Source organism: Bombina bombina, chromosome 4, assembly GCF_027579735.1.
Source record: "Bombina bombina isolate aBomBom1 chromosome 4, aBomBom1.pri, whole genome shotgun sequence".
Classification (NCBI taxonomy): Eukaryota; Metazoa; Chordata; class Amphibia; order Anura; family Bombinatoridae; genus Bombina; species Bombina bombina.
Genome location: NC_069502.1, coordinates 192,663,528 through 192,685,128, shown reverse-complemented (window position 1 = coordinate 192,685,128; position 21,601 = coordinate 192,663,528). Strand labels below are relative to the sequence as shown.

The window sequence follows — 21,601 nt, the reverse complement described above, 5'->3', positions numbered from 1 at the left end:
CTTGAAGGCATGGATTGGGAGTATAATTCATTCAGGTGGGCCACAATAGATGTTGTGGCCTTGTACTCTTCTATCCCACATAAAGAGGGTCTTGAAGCTATAGCCTTCTTTCTGAAATATTGTTCCAATTTCAGCGATGAATTAAAATCATATGTTCTGAGATTACTCAGATACTTACTCACCCACAATTATTGTAAATTTGAGGGACAGTTTTATCTCCAGAGATGTGGGACAGCTATGGGGGCTAAATTTGCCCCTCCTATGCAAACTTATTTATGAGTTGGTGGGAGCTGTCCCACATCTATGGAGATAATAACCCCCAAAGGCACCTAGTCCATTATTATGGACAGTATATAGATGACCTCTTGCTAATTTGGTTGGGTGATGACTCTGACTTCTCAGAATTTATGAACTATTTGAATAGTAACATAATTGGCATCAAGTTCACTTCTAAATTACATAGAAATGTGACCAATTTTCTTGATATTTCTTTATCAGGAACCAGAGATGGAAAAATAATTACTAACATCCATAGGAAGCCCACAGCAGGGAATACATTATTGCATGCCAAAAGCTGCCACCCTCGACATGTACACTTTGCAGTGGCAAAGGGCCAGTTCATTAGGGTTAAGAGAAATTGTACCCTTGAAAGAACGTTTCAACCACAGTCTAGCAATCTTAGTTTAAGGATGAAACAGAGAGGTTATCCTGAAAAAGTAATTCACAAAGCAGAGAGACAAGTTAAAAAAATCAATAGGACTGACTTTATTCAAACTAAGACAACACACTCTTCTGACACTACTTTTCAAGGGGTCACATTCGTCACAGAATTCAGTTCACAATACACGGAGATCTGTAAGATCATTAAAAAACATTTACATTTTTTATCAGCGGACAATAAACTTGAAAAATGTGTTAATGATGGTTACGCTGCTCCTATAGGAGGACAAGAACTTTGGCTAACACTCTATCACCTTCCTTATTACCTGAGCTGAATAAACCCACTAGCTCTTGGCTTACACAGAAGGGATACTTTAAGTGTAGACAAAAGTGCAGAGTGTGCGAGTATATCACAGTTTCTAATATATTCAAATCAGAGATCACTGGAGAAACTTTTCCAATTAACAGTTGCTTGAAATGCACTACGACCTATGTAATATACTTACTCACCTGCACACACTGTCACCTACAATATGTAGGTCTAACTACAAATTAGGTTAAAGTCCGTATCAGAAATCACTTGTCCACTATACAAATAGGAGAAGCAAGTACCCCTCTAGTCAGACATTTTGCACAACATCATGACAAGAATGTCAATTCTCTGAGATGGCAGGCCATAGAGAGGGTCACATGCCCTCCTCGAGGTGGTGATCGTGAACAGTTGCTGCGGAAGAGGGAGATGTATTAAATCTTTAGATTCCAGACCAGGGTCCCTACTGGTTTAAATTTTGAATATGACAATTAATTTTTGGAGGTAGTTTATTTATTTATTTACTCTTCCTAACCATATAAAAGTATATATGTATTTTCACTAAAAGCCTGAATTGGTTTGTACTGGTGGTCTGCATCTTCCTCTTCAGCAGCATAAGAGTGCATATATGTGCATAACATATGTATGTGTACGCACATGTAGATATGTGCGTACTATGAAGATTCAATTATGTAAATGTGACCACCATTTGTAACATTTGCATGTGTTTTCATATTTACATAGCTGATCTATTATCAGCAGGTTAGGTTATATATGTCTTCTTAATTCTTTCATTCACTGATTCTCATTTTTGGTGTTTTAGACAGCAGTCTACTACAGAAAGACATTGGCCTTTAACCCTACTATCTGAATTGTATCATCAATGCTATTATACTAGTTTGTTCACATAATTAATAACTCACCAATGCTTTCTAGCATATATCATCAAGATTAGGGTTACAAATGGGACTATACATCACTGAGACACCCATAATTTTCTGTTATGTGATATATAGAGGGATATAGACATATATGTGTGTATGTATATGCATGTATATATACTTCTGTACTTGTATACCCACATGATATAAAACTTTCCTGAAGATTGTTCCTATCTTAGGTATGTGCAATTTAGGATATGTATAAAATGAATTAATTTATGCAGAAGGAGACACAGTGAGAGAAAAGTATATACAGTCGCATAGGCAATGGTGTTTATATACAATAGTGTTTATATACAATATTGCATATTAACCTATGTAACTATCTTTCATATTATGCCCCAGGTTGAATCCCTTTAATGTGAAGTACATTTCCATGTCATTTATGTCATTTTACTCTGCTTATAATAACAATATTAAATATTTTTATATTGCTATATTGGACACATATGGATGTAATAAGAATTGGTATAAATTACCATATGACTCATCTTGCTTATTCTTTTATCCTATTAGATTTTACCTGTAGCCTTAAATAGGTTGACAGGTGTTTTACATACAGCTATGATTACGACCTGAAGGTCTCTCTCTCTAATTACAAAAAAATAATACATACATTAATATAGCACACAGAGAAAGTCCAGCACTCACTCACAAGCTCTCAACTAAAATAAAAAGCAGCAATGGAAGAGTTGGTTACAGCATCTGGCCAAATGGGAAAAGCCCAGGTACCTCGTCAAGGTCTCTTCCAAAAACCTGGGTCCCTAAACAGCCACACAATGCAGGCTCACAATCAAACAACTGTGAAAAAATGGAGGGTGCACAGGCTTATTTAATCTCCCCAAACATATACAAAACCCATTTTGCCAGATGTGGTAACTAACTCTTCCATTGCTGCTTTTTATCTTAGTTAAGAGCTTGTGAGTGAGTGCTGGACTTTCTCTGTGTGCTATATTAATGTATTATTTTTTTGCAATTTTCCCTGTTTGGGTCTTGCACCCAGGCCTGTCTGTGGTTAACTGCCTGTGACTCTGGTGACAGTGCAGCTTCCTGAGAGTGCTGTTTTGCACTCAGGGCTGTGCATGTTACAGGGTCATAGAATGTGTACCCGGTCCGGCCTGAGCGTGCTGACCCCACCCGTGTTTTGTATGTTTGGGGAGATTACATAAACCTGTGCACCCTCCATTTTTTCACAGGGACCCAGGTTTTTAGAAGAGACCTTGACGAGGTACCTGGGCTTTTCCCATTTGGCCAGATGCGGTAACTAACTCTTCCATTGCTGCTTTTTATCTAAGTTGAGAGCTTGTGAATGAGTGCTGGACTTTCTCTGTGTGCTATATTAATGTATTTTTTTTTTTGTAATTTTCCCTGCTGTTTTGCACCCAGGGCTGTGCATGTTACAGGGTCATAGGATGTGTACCCGGTCCGGCCTGAGAGTGCTGACCCCACCCTTGTTTTGTATATATATATATATATATATATATATATATATAAAACAATCAATTGGTAGGTGCACTCCATAAGACTAAATATAACTGCCGTGGTGCTGCATATAAATAAATGTCATGTCCAGTTTAACTCCAGGTAGAGAATAACCAGATGCTGCACTCACCGGTCTTAGTAGAAAAGATCCTTTAATTCACAATTCAAAAGTACATCCAAAAAACACAAATACCCCCCAAACGTGTCCTGGTGTGCTATAGTTCCCCAGCAAACGATCCTAACTAACTAACACCACTGCTACCCCATTTATACCCCTAGCGTGCCCATAACTTCCGGTATCGCCAGCCAATGCAGAGCCGTTGCGTCATACTTGCCGAACATAGGAAATGAAAGTCAAACAACAACGTGGCTAATTAGCATAGTCCAGGGTCGGCTCCAAGGGGGGACTTTGGGGGGCAATGCCCACCCAAATGGAATGCTGTGCCCCCTTAAAACACAGGGCTGCTGCAGTGCAAAGAGTTTTTTTTTTATTAGACTCTAACTGCAGACTGCTGGCTGCCTGTGCCGTTTTGCAATCTGTTCTGTAGTGCGATTGTGGGAGCCTCTGAGGAACTGAAAAAGCACCCTGGACAGAATGGGGGAAGTTGTAATAAGCAGCACATTCAGTGTGCTGTTCTGTAGCTATTTCCCTGAATTATAGCAGCACTTCCTGTTTTTCCCCTCCCTTCTCTCCCCCTTCTTCCTGCCCAAGCGCGGTTCTTTTGCTTAGAGGCAGCTAACAGTGATCAGCCACATGAAAGAAATGAGAGGTAAGAGAGGGGCAGAGGTCAGCAATAAATATTTTTGTGTGTGTGCTGCACTGCAGTTCACAGCAGGGCACAGCCTTTTAACCCCTCCTAGAGCAGAAGGGCTGCTTAGTGTTTGTGAATTCTCTGTTCAGGACACTGTATAAATGTTTTGCATAACAGGGAAAAATATTTCTATTCTTTTTCTCTACTCTCCCTCTTTTTTTCTTCTTCTTTCCTCCTCATCTCTCTTTCACTATCTCACCTCCTGTCTCTCTCTATGCCATTGCCCCTTCACTTTTTATCATCTCTCTCCTTTTCTTTCCTCTTTCCCCTTTATTTCAATATTTTTGTTTTTTAATGTAGAAGAAAACTATCACCATTAAAGCTTAACAATAAAAATATTACTTTAAGTGAACATACACTGCCCTTTAAATAAACACTAGTGAGCCTACATCTGACAGCACTCTGGCACAAGATTAATTATTTATAGGTTACAAACAGAAAAACATATTTTATTGCAGCTTTAGTTGATTTAAGTAAAAGGTGTCAATTTGTAAAATATGTATTACTGGATTAGAGCATTTCATTAAAGGGACATGAATATATAGGAATTTTACTGACAATTTACTGACAATGTTTTTTTCATTATTTGATTTGCCTATTTTCCTCCAATTTTTCCTGCCTCCCCACTGCCCTAGAAATGCTAGATTGCAACATTCTACGCAGTGATTTATGGATCACTGCAGGAGCTCATGTAGATCTGCCAATACATTCCAGTATTTTTAGGGCAGTGGAAAAAAAACAGGACAAATTTGAGGTATGTGTATCTATGCGTACTGTTGAAGTGTGTGTGTATCTGTGTACTGTATGTGTCTGTATCTGTGTGTATATCTGTATATTGTGTGTCTGTATCTGTGTGTGTATCTGTGTACTGTGTGTCTGTATCTGTGTGTACATGTGTGTATCTGTGTACTGTGTGTGTGTATCTGTGTACTGTGTGTGTGTGTCTGTATCTGTGTGTACATGTGTGTATCTGTGTACTGTGTGTGTCTGTATCTGTGTGTACATGTGTGTATCTGTGTACTGTGTGTGTGTCTGTATCTGTGTGTACGTGTGTGTATATCTGTGTACTGTGTGTGTCTGTATTTGTGTACTGTGTGTGTCTTGTATGTGTGTGTATCTGTGTACTGTTTGTATGTGTGTGTTTATATATATATATATATATATATATTTATATATATATATATATAATGTGTGTATGTGTATATATATATATATATATATATATCTGTGAGTGTGGATGTATATCTGTGCTCATGGTGCATTGTCCCATTTCTTTGAAGTATTTTTTGTTCTGGGTAGGGGCCCTGTTCTGTCATTCTGCTTAGGGCCCCTACCCAGTCAGGTGGAGCAGTTGCATGAGAGGAGCTGCGCATAGGCTGCTGCTTGTTTCAGTCAATTTCTGACTGTTAATGTGCTTCTATTACCCAGCCAGCAGGTAGTCTTAGGAGTCTCCTCCTCTACCCCGAAACCAACCATCATGTGTGTGTGTTTTTGTATGTATGTGTATTGTGTATAAATGTGTGTGTAAGTATGTGTGCATGAGTATGTGTAAATATGTATGTGGGTGTAAATGTGTGTGTATGTGTAAATATGTGTGTGTATACTATGTATGTGTAAATGTGTATATATATGTGTGTGTGTGTATATATATATATATATATATGTATGTGTGTGTATATATATATATATATATATATACACTTTAAAAATAATAAATAAAATAATGAACTGTTATGTAATGCTGCATGCTGGGGGCAGAGTTAGCTGCCGAACTGTGAGGTTGCATCAATAGACTATGATCAGAATATGATTGTATCATATAAATATAAGTCTATAAATGGCTACCGGCTTTTATCGATGCCTCAAAAAGTGCACTGTGCCGGGCCTAAGTTCACAGTGCACTTTTGAGGCATCGATAGAAGCCGGTAGCCATTTATAGACTTATATTTATATGATACAATCATATTCTTATAGGTTCTTAAAGGTTCACAGTACATAGGTTGTATTAAGTAGCCTGATATCCATTCGTTATTGTGAAACAGGTATAGCTAAATCTAATCTACAAAATTTCCAGTACCTGAAAACCTAGTATCCTCACTACTATTGCAAACAAAGGAGTTAATTGCATAGGGGGGTTTGGGGTGAATGGCTGTTTAGGGGACATGATTGAGATTTGAGAATGAGTTTAAGGGTTTTGGATCATGGTGGTTAAGGGGTGAATTGTTTTTAAGGAGCTATTGCACTGGGGGGTCTCAAGTTTAATGGCTCTGTTTTAGTGCACTGCATAGGATTTAGACTTCATTCTTTTACCTAGTGATTTAGCACATATTCTCCAAATGTTAATAGTGGGGGATAAGCCAGCCACTTTCCTGCAGAATATGTAGGTCTGCTCTTATTTTGACTCTCATACATGCTTTGTAAATGTGTGCCCCCTCGTTAAAAAAAAATGCCCCCCCCATTTCATTCGTTCTGGAGCCGACCCTGGCATAGTCACGCCTTCTGGGACCGGCCAAGTCACCCGTCATAATATGCTTAGATCGATGAGTACGCAGCACTGCAATCCGCTGGCAACAACGGAGGATAGAATGAAAGGCAAATGCCTCTCTGAAAATGTGTAAATACAAAATAGAGTATAGAAAAATAAAGTTTACGGCTAAGCAGAATACTAACGTAGTTAGATGGTGTAGGCTGCCTATATCAAATTTGAAACTTTATCAGCTGCATAATATCACATATATTTGACTTTTAAATAGTTATGAATAAACTCAGTGCCCACTTTGTGCCCAAAAGAAATGTGATTCATGAGTGGGCTTGTTTTCACAAACGTGCTCAGTGTGTGGGAGAATCTGTGGAGTCATTTGTGCGCATCCTGTATGAACTAGCTGAATTCTGTGAGTTTGGTGTTGCTAAAGAGGAGCAGAATAGTCATAGGAATTGCAGATGCTGAAGTCTCACTGAAGCTACAGTTGGAGGCTGAATTAACGTTAGATGGGGCTATTAGGAGGGCCCGCCAGAGTGAACTGGTGAAAAGCAAAGTGCTGATCTGAGGTCTGAGAGTATTGTGGATGAAGTGCAGCTGTTCAGGAGAGCTGCCAGTGAAAGGCACAGTGTGAGTGGTAGACCAAGGGCAACAGATAGGCACAGAAGCGGATGGGCGCAGCATGTTCGCTGCACGTGGTGTAACCGTACCCATGATCAGAGTGTCGTATGCCCTCTAAAGACAAAAGATGTAGAAAATTTAACCGAATGGGCCATTTTGGAGTGTTGTGTAAAACTGAATACATTAAGGAGATGTAGCTGGATAGTGACCAGGAGAGTCAAGAAGTGTCCCTTGTGGGGTCCGTTGTTGAATGGCCTGGTTCAGATGAAGATTGACGGGTTACCCTTACTATAATGGGAGCCAAAGTTGCCTTTAAGATTGACACAGGAGCTGATATCACTGTTATGTCCATTTCAGCGTTCATAAAACTGCCTCGACAGCCTCAGCTGGCGAAAGTTACAACTAAAGTTCATAGTCCTGGTAGCCGCATTGATTGTGCGGGGAAATTTCTTGCCAACTGCGAGTACAAGCAGAGGAAATTCACCATGTGGGTACATGTGATTAGAGGTCAGTGTGTTAACAACCTATTGAGCAGAGAAGCAGCCTGTAGTTTGGGCCTGGTCACCAGAGTGAATGAGATTTCAGAAGACATGTTTGGTGAATTGGGCCTACTGAATTGCAACCCAGTCCGAATATCACTTAAAGGTGATGCAGTCCCATACAGCATTTCCACTCCTCATAGAATTCCGTTCCCACTCATGCCTCAAGTGGAGAAGGAACTTCAGCGCATAAAGAATATGGGAGCCATTGAAGAGGTTGTTAAAAGCAACTGACTGGTGTGCCCCCATTGTGCCGGTTGCGAAGAAAAACGGGAAGGTACGCATCTGCGTAGACTTGAAAAGGCTGAATGAGGCGGTGAAGAGAGAGAGATATGTGCTGCTGACACTTGAAGACATAGCCCCAACATGGGCTGAGGCGAAGTTCTTTTCCACACTCGATGCTTCCAGCAGCTTCTGGCAGATACCTCTAGATCCAAAGTGCCACAAACTGACTACCTTCATTACACCGGTAGGTTGGTTTTGCTTCTGTAGACTCCCCTTCGGGATATCCTCTGCTCCTGAAATCTTTCAAAGAGAGATGAGTTATCTTCTAAGGGACCACAAGGGCACAGCAGTCATCATGGACGACTACTTGGTGTATGTGTCTACATTGGAAGAACATGATCAGCGATTGAGCTGTGTGCTGCAGACCATTAGAGAGCCTGGGCTGAAATTGAATAAGGAGAAATTACATTTTAGGAGGTCTGAGTTATGTTACTTTGGGCATATCATCAATGGGGATGGCATCAAGACGGACACTGATAAAATCCTTGCTATTGAACAGATGAAGAGTCCTTCTGATGTGCATGAGCTGAGACAAATATTGGGCCTTGTGAATTGCGTGGGCAGGTTCCTTCCAGATTTATCCACAATACTACACCCTATCACAGAGTTGCTAAAGAAAGATGTTGCCTGGGTCTGCGGACCTTAACATGAAGAATCTTTTGTGCAGGTCAAGTCCCTACTGGGGTCTGCCCCAGTGTTGGGGTTCTATGACCCTTCCAAAAAGACTGTGGTTAGTGCTGATGCAAGCAGTTATGGGTTAGGGGCCGCCCTCCTGCAGTTGAATGAGAACAAACTACAGCCCATCGCCTACTGTTCCCGTACACTGACGGCTGCTGAGTCGAAATACTCCCAAATTGAGATAGAGTGCCTGGCTGCAGTTTGGGCCTGTGAGCGCTTCCAGCTTTACCTAGTGGGTTTAGAGAAATTTAGTCTGGAGACTGACCATAAACCGCTAGTTCCTTTAATCAACTCCTATGATATTGACAAAACACCTCTAAGATGCCAGAGACTTCTGATGAGGCTGCTCAAGTTCAACGTTCAGGCAGTGCATGTGCTGGGGAAACAACTGGTAGTGGCGGATACACTTTCCAGGCTCCCGCTGGCTGCTGCTGAAGAATCATCAATGGAATTAGATGTGAAAGTGTATGTAGATTCAGTTCTGGCCTCCAAATCCATTTCTTCAGGGAAGCTAGAACAAATAAGAAAGGAGTTCAAGAAGTTATTAAGTACATAAAAGAAGGTTGGCCCAAGAGCCGGGCAGCCTGGATATCTTTAAGTTCTTACCAGTCAGAAAGGTTGCAGCTCACGGAGCTGGATGGGTTGGTGCTGTTCCAGGACCACATTGTTATTCCTGTTAGCATGCAGCAGGAGATGTTAAGCAGGATTCATGATGGCCACTTGGGCATTACAAAGTGCAGAGAAAGGGCATCTACGGCAGTATGGTGGCCTGGGATCAGTTCCGACATTGCAAGCCATGTGTCAAAATGTGCCTTTTGCCGGGAACGCCGACCTACTCAGAGAAGGGAGCCCTTGATTTCTACTGCGCTGCCTGCAGGCCCGTGGCAGAAAATAGCTGCTGATTTGTGTGAAATGCACAGGAAAAAGTACCTAGTTGTGATTGACTACTATTCCAGGTATTTGGAGATTGCACCCTTGAATGAGATCACAAGTCAAGTTGTTATCACTTGTCTCAAGAGCTTGTTCGCCGGTGGGGCATACCAATGGAGTTAGTGAGTGATAACGGAATGCAGTTTGCTTCCACGGAGTTCAGTTATTTCAGCAGTGAATATGATTTGTCCATTCTATGTCAAGTCCACATTACCTGCAGGCCAATGGAATGGCTGAAAGGGCAGTTCAAACAACAAAGTTAATTTTGAAGCAATCTGAGCCATACCTAACCCTCTTTTCCTATAGGGTGACTCCAATTCAATCCACGGATTTTAGCCCGGCACAGCTGATGCTAGGGCATCAGATTCACACTACCTTACCCTCTGTGGGTGTCTTTCAGCCAACTAGCTCTATACCTCGGGACGAGGTTCTTAGGAGGGATGAAGAGGCAAAAAGGGGCTATTGATTCTTCTACGACAGGAGACACTCTGTGAGGCCCTTGCAGGAGCTGAATGTGGGGCAAAGTGTCAGAATTAAACTGGATGATGAGAAGAAATGAAAGACGCCTGCTATGGTAATTGGACGCTCTCCAGAACCAAGGTCTTATGTAGTCCTTACTGATGGAGGGACAGTCACACGTTGAAATCGAAAACATCATCAGCCTGTACCTGAGAGTTTGGAACTGGATGCCTCAGTACCACCACCGGTGGGATCCCCTTTTTTAAGAGGGATGCCTTCCCCTTAGCAAGATCACAGCAGGGATATGTCTTTGCCTCCAGCAGACTCTCAATCACCTTCTGTATCAGAGGACAGTTCATGTAGAATGACATAGAGTGGAAGAGTGGTGAAACTTCCAGCCTGATATCAGGATTAGCACTAGTTAGAGCAGTGACCGGAAGTATGGGCAGAATAATCCCATGGTCACTGTGGACTAGGGTAGTCTACCCCAATGTTCAAGTCAGGATGTAATTCATGTTGTTTATATAAATATTCTCTTTAACTTGTTATTTGTTGTATACTAAACAAAACTATTTTTGTATGCTTCTTGTATACCTTGTTATTTGATATATTCAAATGGAAAAAAAAATGTATGCTTTGTCCTTTGAAAAGGGGGAAGATGTGATGAGAGTGGGAAGTGACGTCACAGGATGTGGGCGTGGTTTAGGTCCCTTATTGTCTATGTCACAGTTACTTAGTTAGGTGTGTTGTACAAGTTGTATACTTCTATGCTCTGCAATAAAATAGCGTTGTACCTTCTATACTGTGTCCTGCATCTCATAACATGAAGAATATTGGAATGCGACATATTGATATTTTTATCTAGGGTAAGCGCACTTGAGAAAATGTGATCGGGTTTGCGCGTGATTAGGGTGTTAGATTTGTTCTCCACTTTTTTGCTCTATTGAGCACGGTTTGCAATATTTTTTGCTTTTTGCGCTTGTCGGGTTGGCGCAGAAAGATTTTTTTTTACTTTCAACTTAGAGTTAAATACTTACTTTTAGCAGATTTAGGATGTGAGCGGGAGTGATTAATAGCGCACCACTTGTAATCTGGCCCTTTATTTGTAAATGTTACCCTTATAGAACTTGGTGAATGCATTATTGCAAACATATACTGCACTATTGTGTGTTTTCTGTTTTAATTTTCTAGTTTTATAAAATATGAGGGTTTTTTTTTTGTTTGTTGTTGCTTTTTTACTAATGTAACATATATAGTGATGTCGCGAATAGTTCGCCGGCGAATAGTTTCCAGCAAACATAACATGTTCGCGTTCTCCTCGGCGGGCGAACATATGCGATGTTCGATCCGCCCCCTATTCGTCATCATTGAGTAAACTTTGACCCTGTACTTCACAGTCAGCAGGCACATTCCAGCCAATCAGCAGCAGACACTCCCTCCCAGACCCTCCCACCTCCTGGACAGCATCCATTTTAGATTCATTCGGAAGCTGCATTCTTAGTGAGAGGAGGGACAGTGTAGCTGCTGCTGATTTAATAGGGAAATCGATAGCTAGGCTAGTGTATTCAGTGTCCACTACAGTCCTGAAGGACTCATCTGATCTCTGCTGTAAGGACAGCACACCAAAAAGCCCTTTTTAGAGCTAGAACATCAGTCTGCTTTTTTTTTTTCCTGTGTAATCTAATTGCAGTTGCCTGCCTGCCAGGGTGTGTGTCAGGTTCACAGCGTATACTGTGCCCACTTGCCCAGTGCCACCACTCATATCTGATGTAACAGTAGTGTACATTTAAAAAAAACAACACTTTTTGGACTGTGAAATAATAGCAGACAGCTGCCAGTACCCAAGATGGCCACCAATAAGGCAGATGGGGAGGGTTAGAGAGCTGTTTTGGGGGGGATCAGGGAGGTTGGGGACTAAGGGGGGATGCTACACCACAGCATATGTAAATATGCTAAAAAAAATTAAAACATTTAAAAACCTTTTATTTTAGTACTGGCAGACTTTCTACCAGTATTTAAGATGGCGGGGACAATTGTGGGGTGGGGTGGGGGAGGGAAGGGAGCTGTTTGGGAGGGATCAGGGGGTCTGATGTGTCAGGTGGGAGGCTGATCTCTACACTAAAGCTAAAATTAACCCTGCAAGCTCCCTACAAACTACCTAATTAACCGCTTCACTGCTAGCCATAATACACGTGTGATGCGCAGCAGCATTTAGCGGCCTTCTTATTACCAGAAAGCAATGCCAATGTCTGCTATTTATGAACAAAGGGGATCCCAGAGAAGCATTTACAACCATTTGTGCCATAATTGCACAAGCTGTTTGTAAATAATTTCAGTGAGAAACCTAAAATTGCGAAAAAAAATATTTTTTTTTAAATTTGATCGCATTTGGCGGTGAAATAGTGGCATTAAATATACCAAAATGGGCCTAGATCAATACTTTGGGTTGTCTACTACACTACACTTAAGCTAAAATTAACTCTACAAGCTCCCTAATTAACCCCTTCACTGCTGGGCATAAAACATGTGTGGTGCGCAGTGGCATTTAGCAGCCTCCTAATTACCAAAAAGCAACACCAAAGCCATATAAGTCTGCTATTTCTGAAAAAGGGGATCCCAGAGAAGCATTTACAACCATTTATGCCATAATTGCATACGTTGTTTGTAAATAATTTCTGTGAGAAACCTAAAGTTTGTGAAAAAGTGAACAATTCTTTTTTATTTGATCGCATTTGGCGGTGAAATGGTGGCATGAAATATACCAAAATGGGCCTAGATCAATACTTTGGGATGTTTTCTAAAAAAAAAGATATACATGTCAAGGGATATTCAGGTTTTCCTGTCAGATATCAGGGTTCCAATGTAACTAGCGCTCATTTTGAAAAAAAGTGGTTTTGAAATAGCAAAGTGCTTCTTGTATTTAATTCCCTATAACTTGCAAAAAAAGCAAAGAACATGTTAACATTGGGTATTTCTAAACTCAGGACAAAATTTAGAAACTATTTAGCATGGTTGTTTTTTGGTGGTTGTAGATGTGTAACAGAGTTTGGGGGTCAAAGTTAGAAAAAGTGTGTTTTTTTTCATTTGTTTTCCTCATATTTTATAATGTTAGGTGATTTATGCCCTTTATGGATTAAAACCAGACTCTGCATCAACTATGTAATTTTCCATGGGAGTTTTGCCATGGATCCCACTCCGGCACGCCACAGTCCAGGTGTTAGTCCCCTTGAAACAACTTTTCCATCACTATTGTGGCCAGAAAGAGTCCCTGTGGGTTTTAAAATTCGCCTGCCTATTGAAGTCTATGGCGGTTCACCCGTTCGCCAACATTTGTGGATGTTTGCGTTCGCGAACCCAAATTTTTAGTTTCGCAACATCACTAAACATATATTAGAGTTTTTTGTTTTGATTTATTTTCTTGTTTGTCCAGTTTTATACCTAAGCTTTCTTGTGCACATTCTGATTGATCCAGACTGAATAATGCTATTCCTTTTAACTGCTTTCTGTCATCTGCTACTTTCAGGACTCTTGAGGGAAGTGTTTCGATAGAAAATAAAATAATTCTTTTGAGCCATGATTATGTTTCATTATGTAACAAGTGAATTAAGTAATACCCAATGAAAACATTTATTATTTGAATTGTCCTTAACCCTCTCACTGCTAAGTCTTTTTTCACCCCAGCGCTAAGCCAATTTAGGGCTTTTTTTTGTTACCACATTTAAACCCTATTGTAAGTCAAATTTATTTATTTTAAGCAGGCCCACAATATACTATTATTATATTTATAACTTAAAGCATTTTAGATAGCTGCAGCAAAAAGTTTTTTTTCTTTTTCTTAGTAAATAAAATAAAAAATTGGCAAGTAACCACAGCTGTTGTGATCATCTTGCTAAATAGTCATCAAGATTATCAACATGTAAAATGTAAAATGGACGTCCCACACAGGCTTTTGGGGGTTATAATGTAGATTAGAAACAGTACAGAAATAAAAGCACTTTTTGTCTTGCAAATTAAACGTAACAAATTAGGACATATGTTAAACAATGATCTACTTTATATTATTTTTTTTTCAGGTAAGCACATTAGACTGGGTCAGAGCTGAGAAAATGTATAACCTCTGTGAGGTTTTATTTAAAGTAAGCAAGGTAAGTTGTATATTTAAATATGTCAATACAATTAGCTTGCTATAGTACTGTACTTTTGAAATTTGAAATTTGTTATTTAGTTATAACCAGATACACTGTCTAAAACAGAGAATATTGAAGTCAACCCATTTAATTTAGAAAATAAAATATGTTTAAATAAATGCAATTTTAATATATAGCTCTCCAGCAATCAAATGTAATTAAAGGGATATGAAGCCCAGCAATTTTATTTTGTGATTCAGACAGAGCATACCATTTAAAAAAAAAACTTTCCAATTTACTTATATCATCCAATTTATTTAGTTCCCATTATATTCTGTGTTGAAGAGATACCTAGGTATTCATCTGGAGCACTACATAGCAGGAAATGGTGCTCTGACAAAATGCAGAAGGACATTTGGCAGACGGACATTTGGCCGACAGACATTTGGCTGACAGACAGAAAGCTAAAGAATGTTCCGATTTCGGCCGAGGGCAGATGCGTTACCAGAGTGCTCTGTTCTAATCACAGCCTCGGGCGCCGCAACTGCCTCTGGGAACCTTACCATGGGTCCTAGGCCGCACGTTTTGTAATTCTCTGTCTGGGAAACTATCTATCTATCAAATCTATCTATTTATCTATCAAATCTATCTATCTATCGTATCTATCAAATGTATCTATTGCATCTATTGATCTATCTATCTAATCTATGTATCTATCTATCTATCAAATCTATCTATCTTGTGCCGGACTGTTATCTGACAGCCACTTGTGTTTCGGCCAAATGTCCGTCGGCCAAATGTCCGTCGGCCAAGTGTCCGTCGGCCAAGTGTCCGTCGGCCAAAAGTCCGGCCACGGCAGGAAATAGTGCTGCCACCTAGTACTCTTGCAAATGGATAACATTTTTGCAAAACTACTGCCAGATAGTGTTCAAAGTGAGCCATCTCCCTGCTTTTCAACAAAAGATACCAAGGGAACAAGTACATTTGAAAGTTGTTTTAAATCACATGCTCTATCTGACTCATGAAAAAAAATGTTGGGTTTCATATCCCTTTAATTAATCATAATATATTACAAAATTCATGAGATTGTACTACTGAGATGTAAAGAAAATATTTATGTGTTCATATTTACATATTGTGTTATATAAAAGATTTACAAAATGTAATTCCAGTGTGCCCTTTTCATTAAAATAGTGTTAAACAAGCTACCAAACAGGGGTAGGAAACAGCACCACACTTCAAGCTCAGAGAAGGCAGAGGCCTAGATTTAGAGTTGGACGGTAGCCGTCAAAACCAGCGTTAGAGGCTCCTAACGCTGGTTTTGGGCTACCGCCGGTATTTAGAGTCAGTCATTAAAGGGTCTAACGCTTACTTTCCAGCCGCGACTTTTCCATACCGCAGATCCCCTTACGTCAATTGCGTATCCTATCTTTTCAATGGGATCTTTCTAACGCCGGTATTTAGAGTCGTGTCTGAAGTGAGCGTTAGAATTCTAACGACAAAACTCCAGCCGCAGAAAAAAGTCAGTAGTTAAGAGCTTTCTGGGCTAACGCCGGTTTATAAAGCTCTTAACTACTGTGCTCTAAACTACACTAACACCCATAAACTACCTATGTACCCCTAAACCGAGGTCCCCCCACTCGATGAAAATTTTTTAACCCCTAATCTGCCGACCGCCACCTACGTTATACTTATGTACCCCTAATCTGCTGCCCCTAACACCGCCGACCCATATATTATATTTATTAACCCCTAACCTGCCCCCCACAACGTCGCCGCCAGCTACCTACAATAATTAACCCCTAATCTGCCGACCGCAAAGCGCCGCTACCTACGTTATCCTTATGTACCCCTAATCTGCTGCCCCTAACACCGCCGACCCCTATATTATATTTATTAACCCCTAATCTGCCCCCTCAACGTTGCCTCCACCTGCCTACACTTATTAACCCCTAATCTGCCGAGCGGACCGCACCGCTACTATAATAAAGTTATTAACCCCTAATCCGCCTCACTCCCGCCTCAATAACCCTATAATAAATAGTATTAACCCCTAATCTGCCGAGCGGACTGCACCGCTACTATAATAAAGTTATTAACCCCTAATCCGCCTCACTCCCGCCTCAATAACCCTATAATAAATAGTATTAACCCCTAATCTGCCCTCCCTAATATCACCGACACCTAACTTCAATTATTAACCCCTAATCTGCCGACCGAATCTTGCCGCTACTGTAATAAATGGATTAACCCCTAAAGCTAAGTCTAACCCTAACACTAACACCCCCCTAAGTTAAATATAATTTTTATTAAATAAATTATTCCTATTTAAAGCTAAATACTTACCTGTTAAATAAACCCTAATATAGCTACAATATAAATTATCATTATATTATAGCTATTTTAGGATTTATATTTATTTTACAGGTAACTTTGTATTTATTTTAACCAGGTACAATAGCTATTAAATAGTTAAGAACTATTTAATAGCTAAAATAGTTAAAATAATTACAAAATTACCTGTAAAATAAATCCTAACCTAAGTTACAATTAAACCTAAAACTACACGATCAATAAATTAATTAAATAAAATACCTACAATTACCTACAATTAAACCTAACACTACACTATCAATAAATTAATTAAATACAATATCTACAAATAAATACAATGAAATAAACTAACTAAAGTACAAAAAATAAAAAAGAACTGTTACAAAAAATAAAAAAATATTTACAAACATTAGAAAAATATTACAACAATTTTAAACTAATTACACCTACTCTAAGCCCCCTAATAAAATAACAAAGCCCCCCAAAATAAAAAAATGCCCTACCCTATTCTAAATTAAAAAAGTTCAAAGCTCTTTTACCTTACCAGCCATGAACAGGGCCCTTTGCGGGGCATGCCCCAAAGAATTCAGCTCTTTTGCCTGTAAAAAAAACACATACAATACCCCCCCCCCCAACATTACAACCCACCACCCTTATACCCCTAATCTAACCCAAACCCCCCTTAAATAAACCTAACACTAAGCCCCTGAAGATCTTCCTACCTTATCTTCACCATACCAGGTTCACCGATCCGTCCTCGGAAGTCTTGATCCAAGCCTCGGAAGTGTTGATCCAAGCCCAAGCGGGGGGCTGAAGAGTGACGTCCATCCTCGGGCTGAAGTCTGGATCCAAGCGGCGGCTGAAGAACTCCATCATCGGGCTGAAGTCGGAAGTCCATCATCGGGATGAAGTCTTCTATCAAGCCGCATCTTCAATCATCTTTCTTCTGGAGCGGAGCCATCTTCTTTCCAACCGACGCGGATCCAACCTCTTCAACCGACGCCTACTCGCCGAATGACGGTTCCTTTAAATGACATCATCCAAGATGGCGTCCCTCGAATTCCGATTGGCTGATAGGATTCTATCAGCCAATCGGAATTAAGGTAGGAAAATTCTGATTGGCTGATGGAATCAGCCAATCAGAATCAAGTTCAATCCGATTGGCTGATCCAATCAGCCAATCAGATTGAGCTCGCATTCTATTGGCTGATCGGAACAGCCAATAGAATGCGAGCTCAATCTGATTGGCTGATTGAATCAGCCAATCGGATTGAACTTGATTCTGATTGGCTGATTCCATCAGCCAATCAGAATTTTCCTACCTTAATTCCGATTGGCTGATAGAATCCTATCAGCCAATCGGAATTCGAGGGACGCCATCTTGGATGATGTCCCTTTAAGGAACCGTCATTCGTCGGGAAGTCGTCGGAAGAAGAAGATGGGTCCGCGGTGGAGGTCTTCAAGATGGAGCCGGTCCTCATCGGATGAAGATAGAAGATGCCGCTTGGAAGAAGATGGTTGCCGGTCCGGATCTACTCTTCTTCCCGGATAGGATGAAGACTTTGGACCCTCTTCTGGACTTCTTCAGCCGTCGGATGATGGATGTCTAGCCCCCGCTTGGGCTTGGATGAAGATTTTGGAGCCAGGACGGATCGGTGTGATACCCGGCGAGGTGAAGATAAGGTAGGAAGATCTTCAGGGGCTTAGTGTTAGGTTTATTTAAGGGGGGTTTGGGTTAGATTAGGGGTATGTGGGTGGTGGGTTGTAATGTTGGGGGGGGGTGGTATTGTATGTGTTTTTTTTACAGGCAAAAAAGCTGAATTCTTTGGGGCATGCCCCACAAAAGGTCCTTTTAAGGGCTGGTAAGGTAAAAGAGCTTTGAACTTTTGTAATTTAGAATAGGGTAGGGCATTTTTTTATTTTGGGGGTCTTTGTTATTTTATTAGGGGGCTTAGAGTAGGTGTAATTAGTTTAAAATTGTTGTAATTTTTTTCTAATGTTTGTAAATATTTTTTTATTTTTGTAACTTAGTTCTTTTTTATTTTTTGTACTTTAGTTAGTTTATTTAATTGTATTTATTTGTAGGAATTGTATTTAATTTATTTATTGATAGTGTAGTGTTAGGTTTAATTGTAGATTATTGTAGGTATTTTATTTAATTTATTTATTGATAGTGTAGTGTTAGGTTTAATTGTAACTTAGGTTAGGATTTATTTTACAGGTAATTTTGTAATTATTTTAACTATTTTAGCTATTAAATAGTTCTTAACTATTTAATAGCTATTGTACCTAGTTAAAATAAATACAAAGTTACCTGTAAAATAAATATAAATCCTAAATTAGCTATAATATAATTATAATTTATATTGTAGCTATATTAGGGTTTATTTTACAGGTAAGTATTTAGCTTTAAATAGGAATAATTTATTTAATAAGAGTTAATTTATTTTGTTAGATTTAAATTATATTTAATTTAGGGGGGTGTAAGGGTTAAAGTTAGACTTAGCTTTAGGGGTTAATAAATTTATTAGAGTAGCGGTGAGCTCCTGTCGGCAGATTAGGGGTTAATACTTGAAGTTAGGTGTCGGCAATGTTAGGGAGGGCAGATTAGGGGTTAATACTATTTATTATAGGGTTATTGAGGCGGGAGTGAGGCGGATTAGGGGTTAATACATTTATTATAGTAGCGCTCAGGTCCGGTCGGCAGATTAGGGGTTAATAAGTGTAGTTAGGTGGAGGCGACGTTGGGGGCAGCAGATTAGGGGTTAATAAATATAATATAGGGGTCGGCGATGTTAGGGCAGCAGATTAGGGGTACATAGGGATAATGTAGGTGGCGGGGGTGTACGGAGCGGTAGATTAGGGGTTAAAAATAATATGCAGGGGTCAGCGATAACGGGGGCGGCAGATTTGGGGTTAATAAGTGTAAGGTTAGGGGTGTTTAGACTCGGGGTACATGTTAGAGTGTTAGGTGCAGACGTAGGAAGTGTTTCCACATAGAAAACAATGGGGCTGCGTTAGGAGCTGAACGCGGCTTTTTTGCAGGTGTTAGGTTTTTTTTTCAGCTCAAACAGCCCCATTGTTTTCTATGGGGGAATCGTGCATGAGCACGTTTTTGAAGCTGGCCGCGTTCGTAAGCACCGCTGGTATCGAGAGTTGAAGTTGCTGTAAATATGCTATACGCTCCTTTTTTGGAGCCTAACGCAGCCCTTCAGAGAACTCTCAATACCAGCGGTATTTAAAAGGTGCGGCCAGAAAAAAGCATGTGTAGCTAACGCACCCCTTTGGCCGCAGAACACTAAATCTAGGCGTTAACAAGCCTGTTGCAACAAAGAAATGTCAAAACCTCCAGCGGATTAAAAGGACCTTTATTCCATAAATATATGCAGGGTCCAACAAATATACCAGCAACGTTTAGGGCTTAACACTAGCATTTATTCATGCATGAATAAGGGCTAGTGTTAAGTCCAAAATGTTGTTGGTATATTTGTTGGATGTTTAAACATTTCATTGATAAACAAGCTACAACAATGTATTTTTCTGATCATGATACCAATTCTGTGTATGGCAAGCAAAAACAAAAATCAATGGAGCCACTTCTATCTTACAACAGTAACTTACAGCCCCATAGAACAACTTCCACTATCAAGGATACCAGCATTGCAAAAACACATTCAAAACATAATAAAACAAGCAAATAAAACAAAACAAAGAAGAAACAAACAAAAAAAAAAAACTATTTTTGATAAAAACAACCCCCCCCCCCCTTGCTCGTGTCTGCAAGAATGTTGAGGCAAATTCTGTTTTATCCAGCAAACTGACTTCAAATGTATTACAGCTAGTTAGGGAGTATAGGAAAAATAGTGAGATGTGTGGTTAAGGAACAAGACGGCTCATAACTGTGCCAACAAAGGCTAGTTCACATTCAGATTTAACAATTTTAGCTGCAAAAATGTTAACACATGTATAGTATACAGGGAGTGCAGAATTATTAGGCAAATGAGTATTTTGACCACATCATCCTCTTTATGCATGTTGTCTTACTCCAAGCTGTATAGGCTCAAAAGCCTACTACCAATTAAGCATATTAGGTGATGTGCATCTCTGTAATGAGAAGGGGTGTGGTCTAATGACATCAACACCCTATATCAGGTGTGCATAATTATTAGGCAACTTCCTTTCCTTTGGCAAAATGGGTCAAAAGAAGGACTTGACAGGCTCAGAAAAGTAAAAAATAGTGAGATATCTTGCAGAGGGATGCAGCACTCTTAAAATTGCGAAGCTTCTGAAGCGTGATCATTGAACAATCAAGCGTTTCATTGAAAATAGTCAACAGGGTCGCAAGAAGCGTGTGGAAAAACCAAGGCGCAAAATAACTGCCCATGAACTGAGAAAAGTCAAGCGTGCAGCTGCCAAGATGCCACTTGCCACCAGTTTGGCCATATTTCAGAGCTGCAACATCACTGGAGTGCCCAAAAGCACAAGGTGTGCAATACTCAGAGACATGTCCAAGGTAAGAAAGGCTGAAAGACGACCACCACTGAACAAGACACACAAGCTGAAATGTCAAGACTGGGCCAAGAAATATCTCAAGACTGATTTTTCTAAGGTTTTATGGACTGATGAAATGAGAGTGAGTCTTGATGGGCCAGATGGATGGGCCCGTGGCTGGATTGGTAAAGGGCAGAGAACTCCAGTCCGACTCAGACGCCAGCAAGGTGTAGGTGGAGTACTGGTTTGGGCTGGTATCATCAAAGATGAGTTTGTGGGGCCTTTTCGGGTTGAGGATGGAGTCAAGCTCAACTCCCAGTTTCTGGAAGACACCTTCTTCAAGCAGTGGTACAGGAAGAAGTCTGCATCCTTCAAGTAAAACATGATTTTCATGCAGGACAATGCTCCATCACACGCGTCCAAGTACTCCACAGCGTGGCTGGCAAGAAAGGG

The 21,601-nt window shown here is 40.2% G+C and overlaps 1 protein-coding gene across 1 annotated transcript in view; it reads left to right on the top strand.

Moving 5' to 3' along the window:
• The window catches only part of SNTG2 (syntrophin gamma 2), an 804,523-nt gene that overhangs the window by 545,540 nt on the left and 237,382 nt on the right, over positions 1-21,601 (top strand). The window contains 1 exon segment of the mRNA XM_053711340.1: positions 14,270-14,341. Within this exon segment, the coding sequence (XP_053567315.1) occupies positions 14,270-14,341 (72 nt within the window).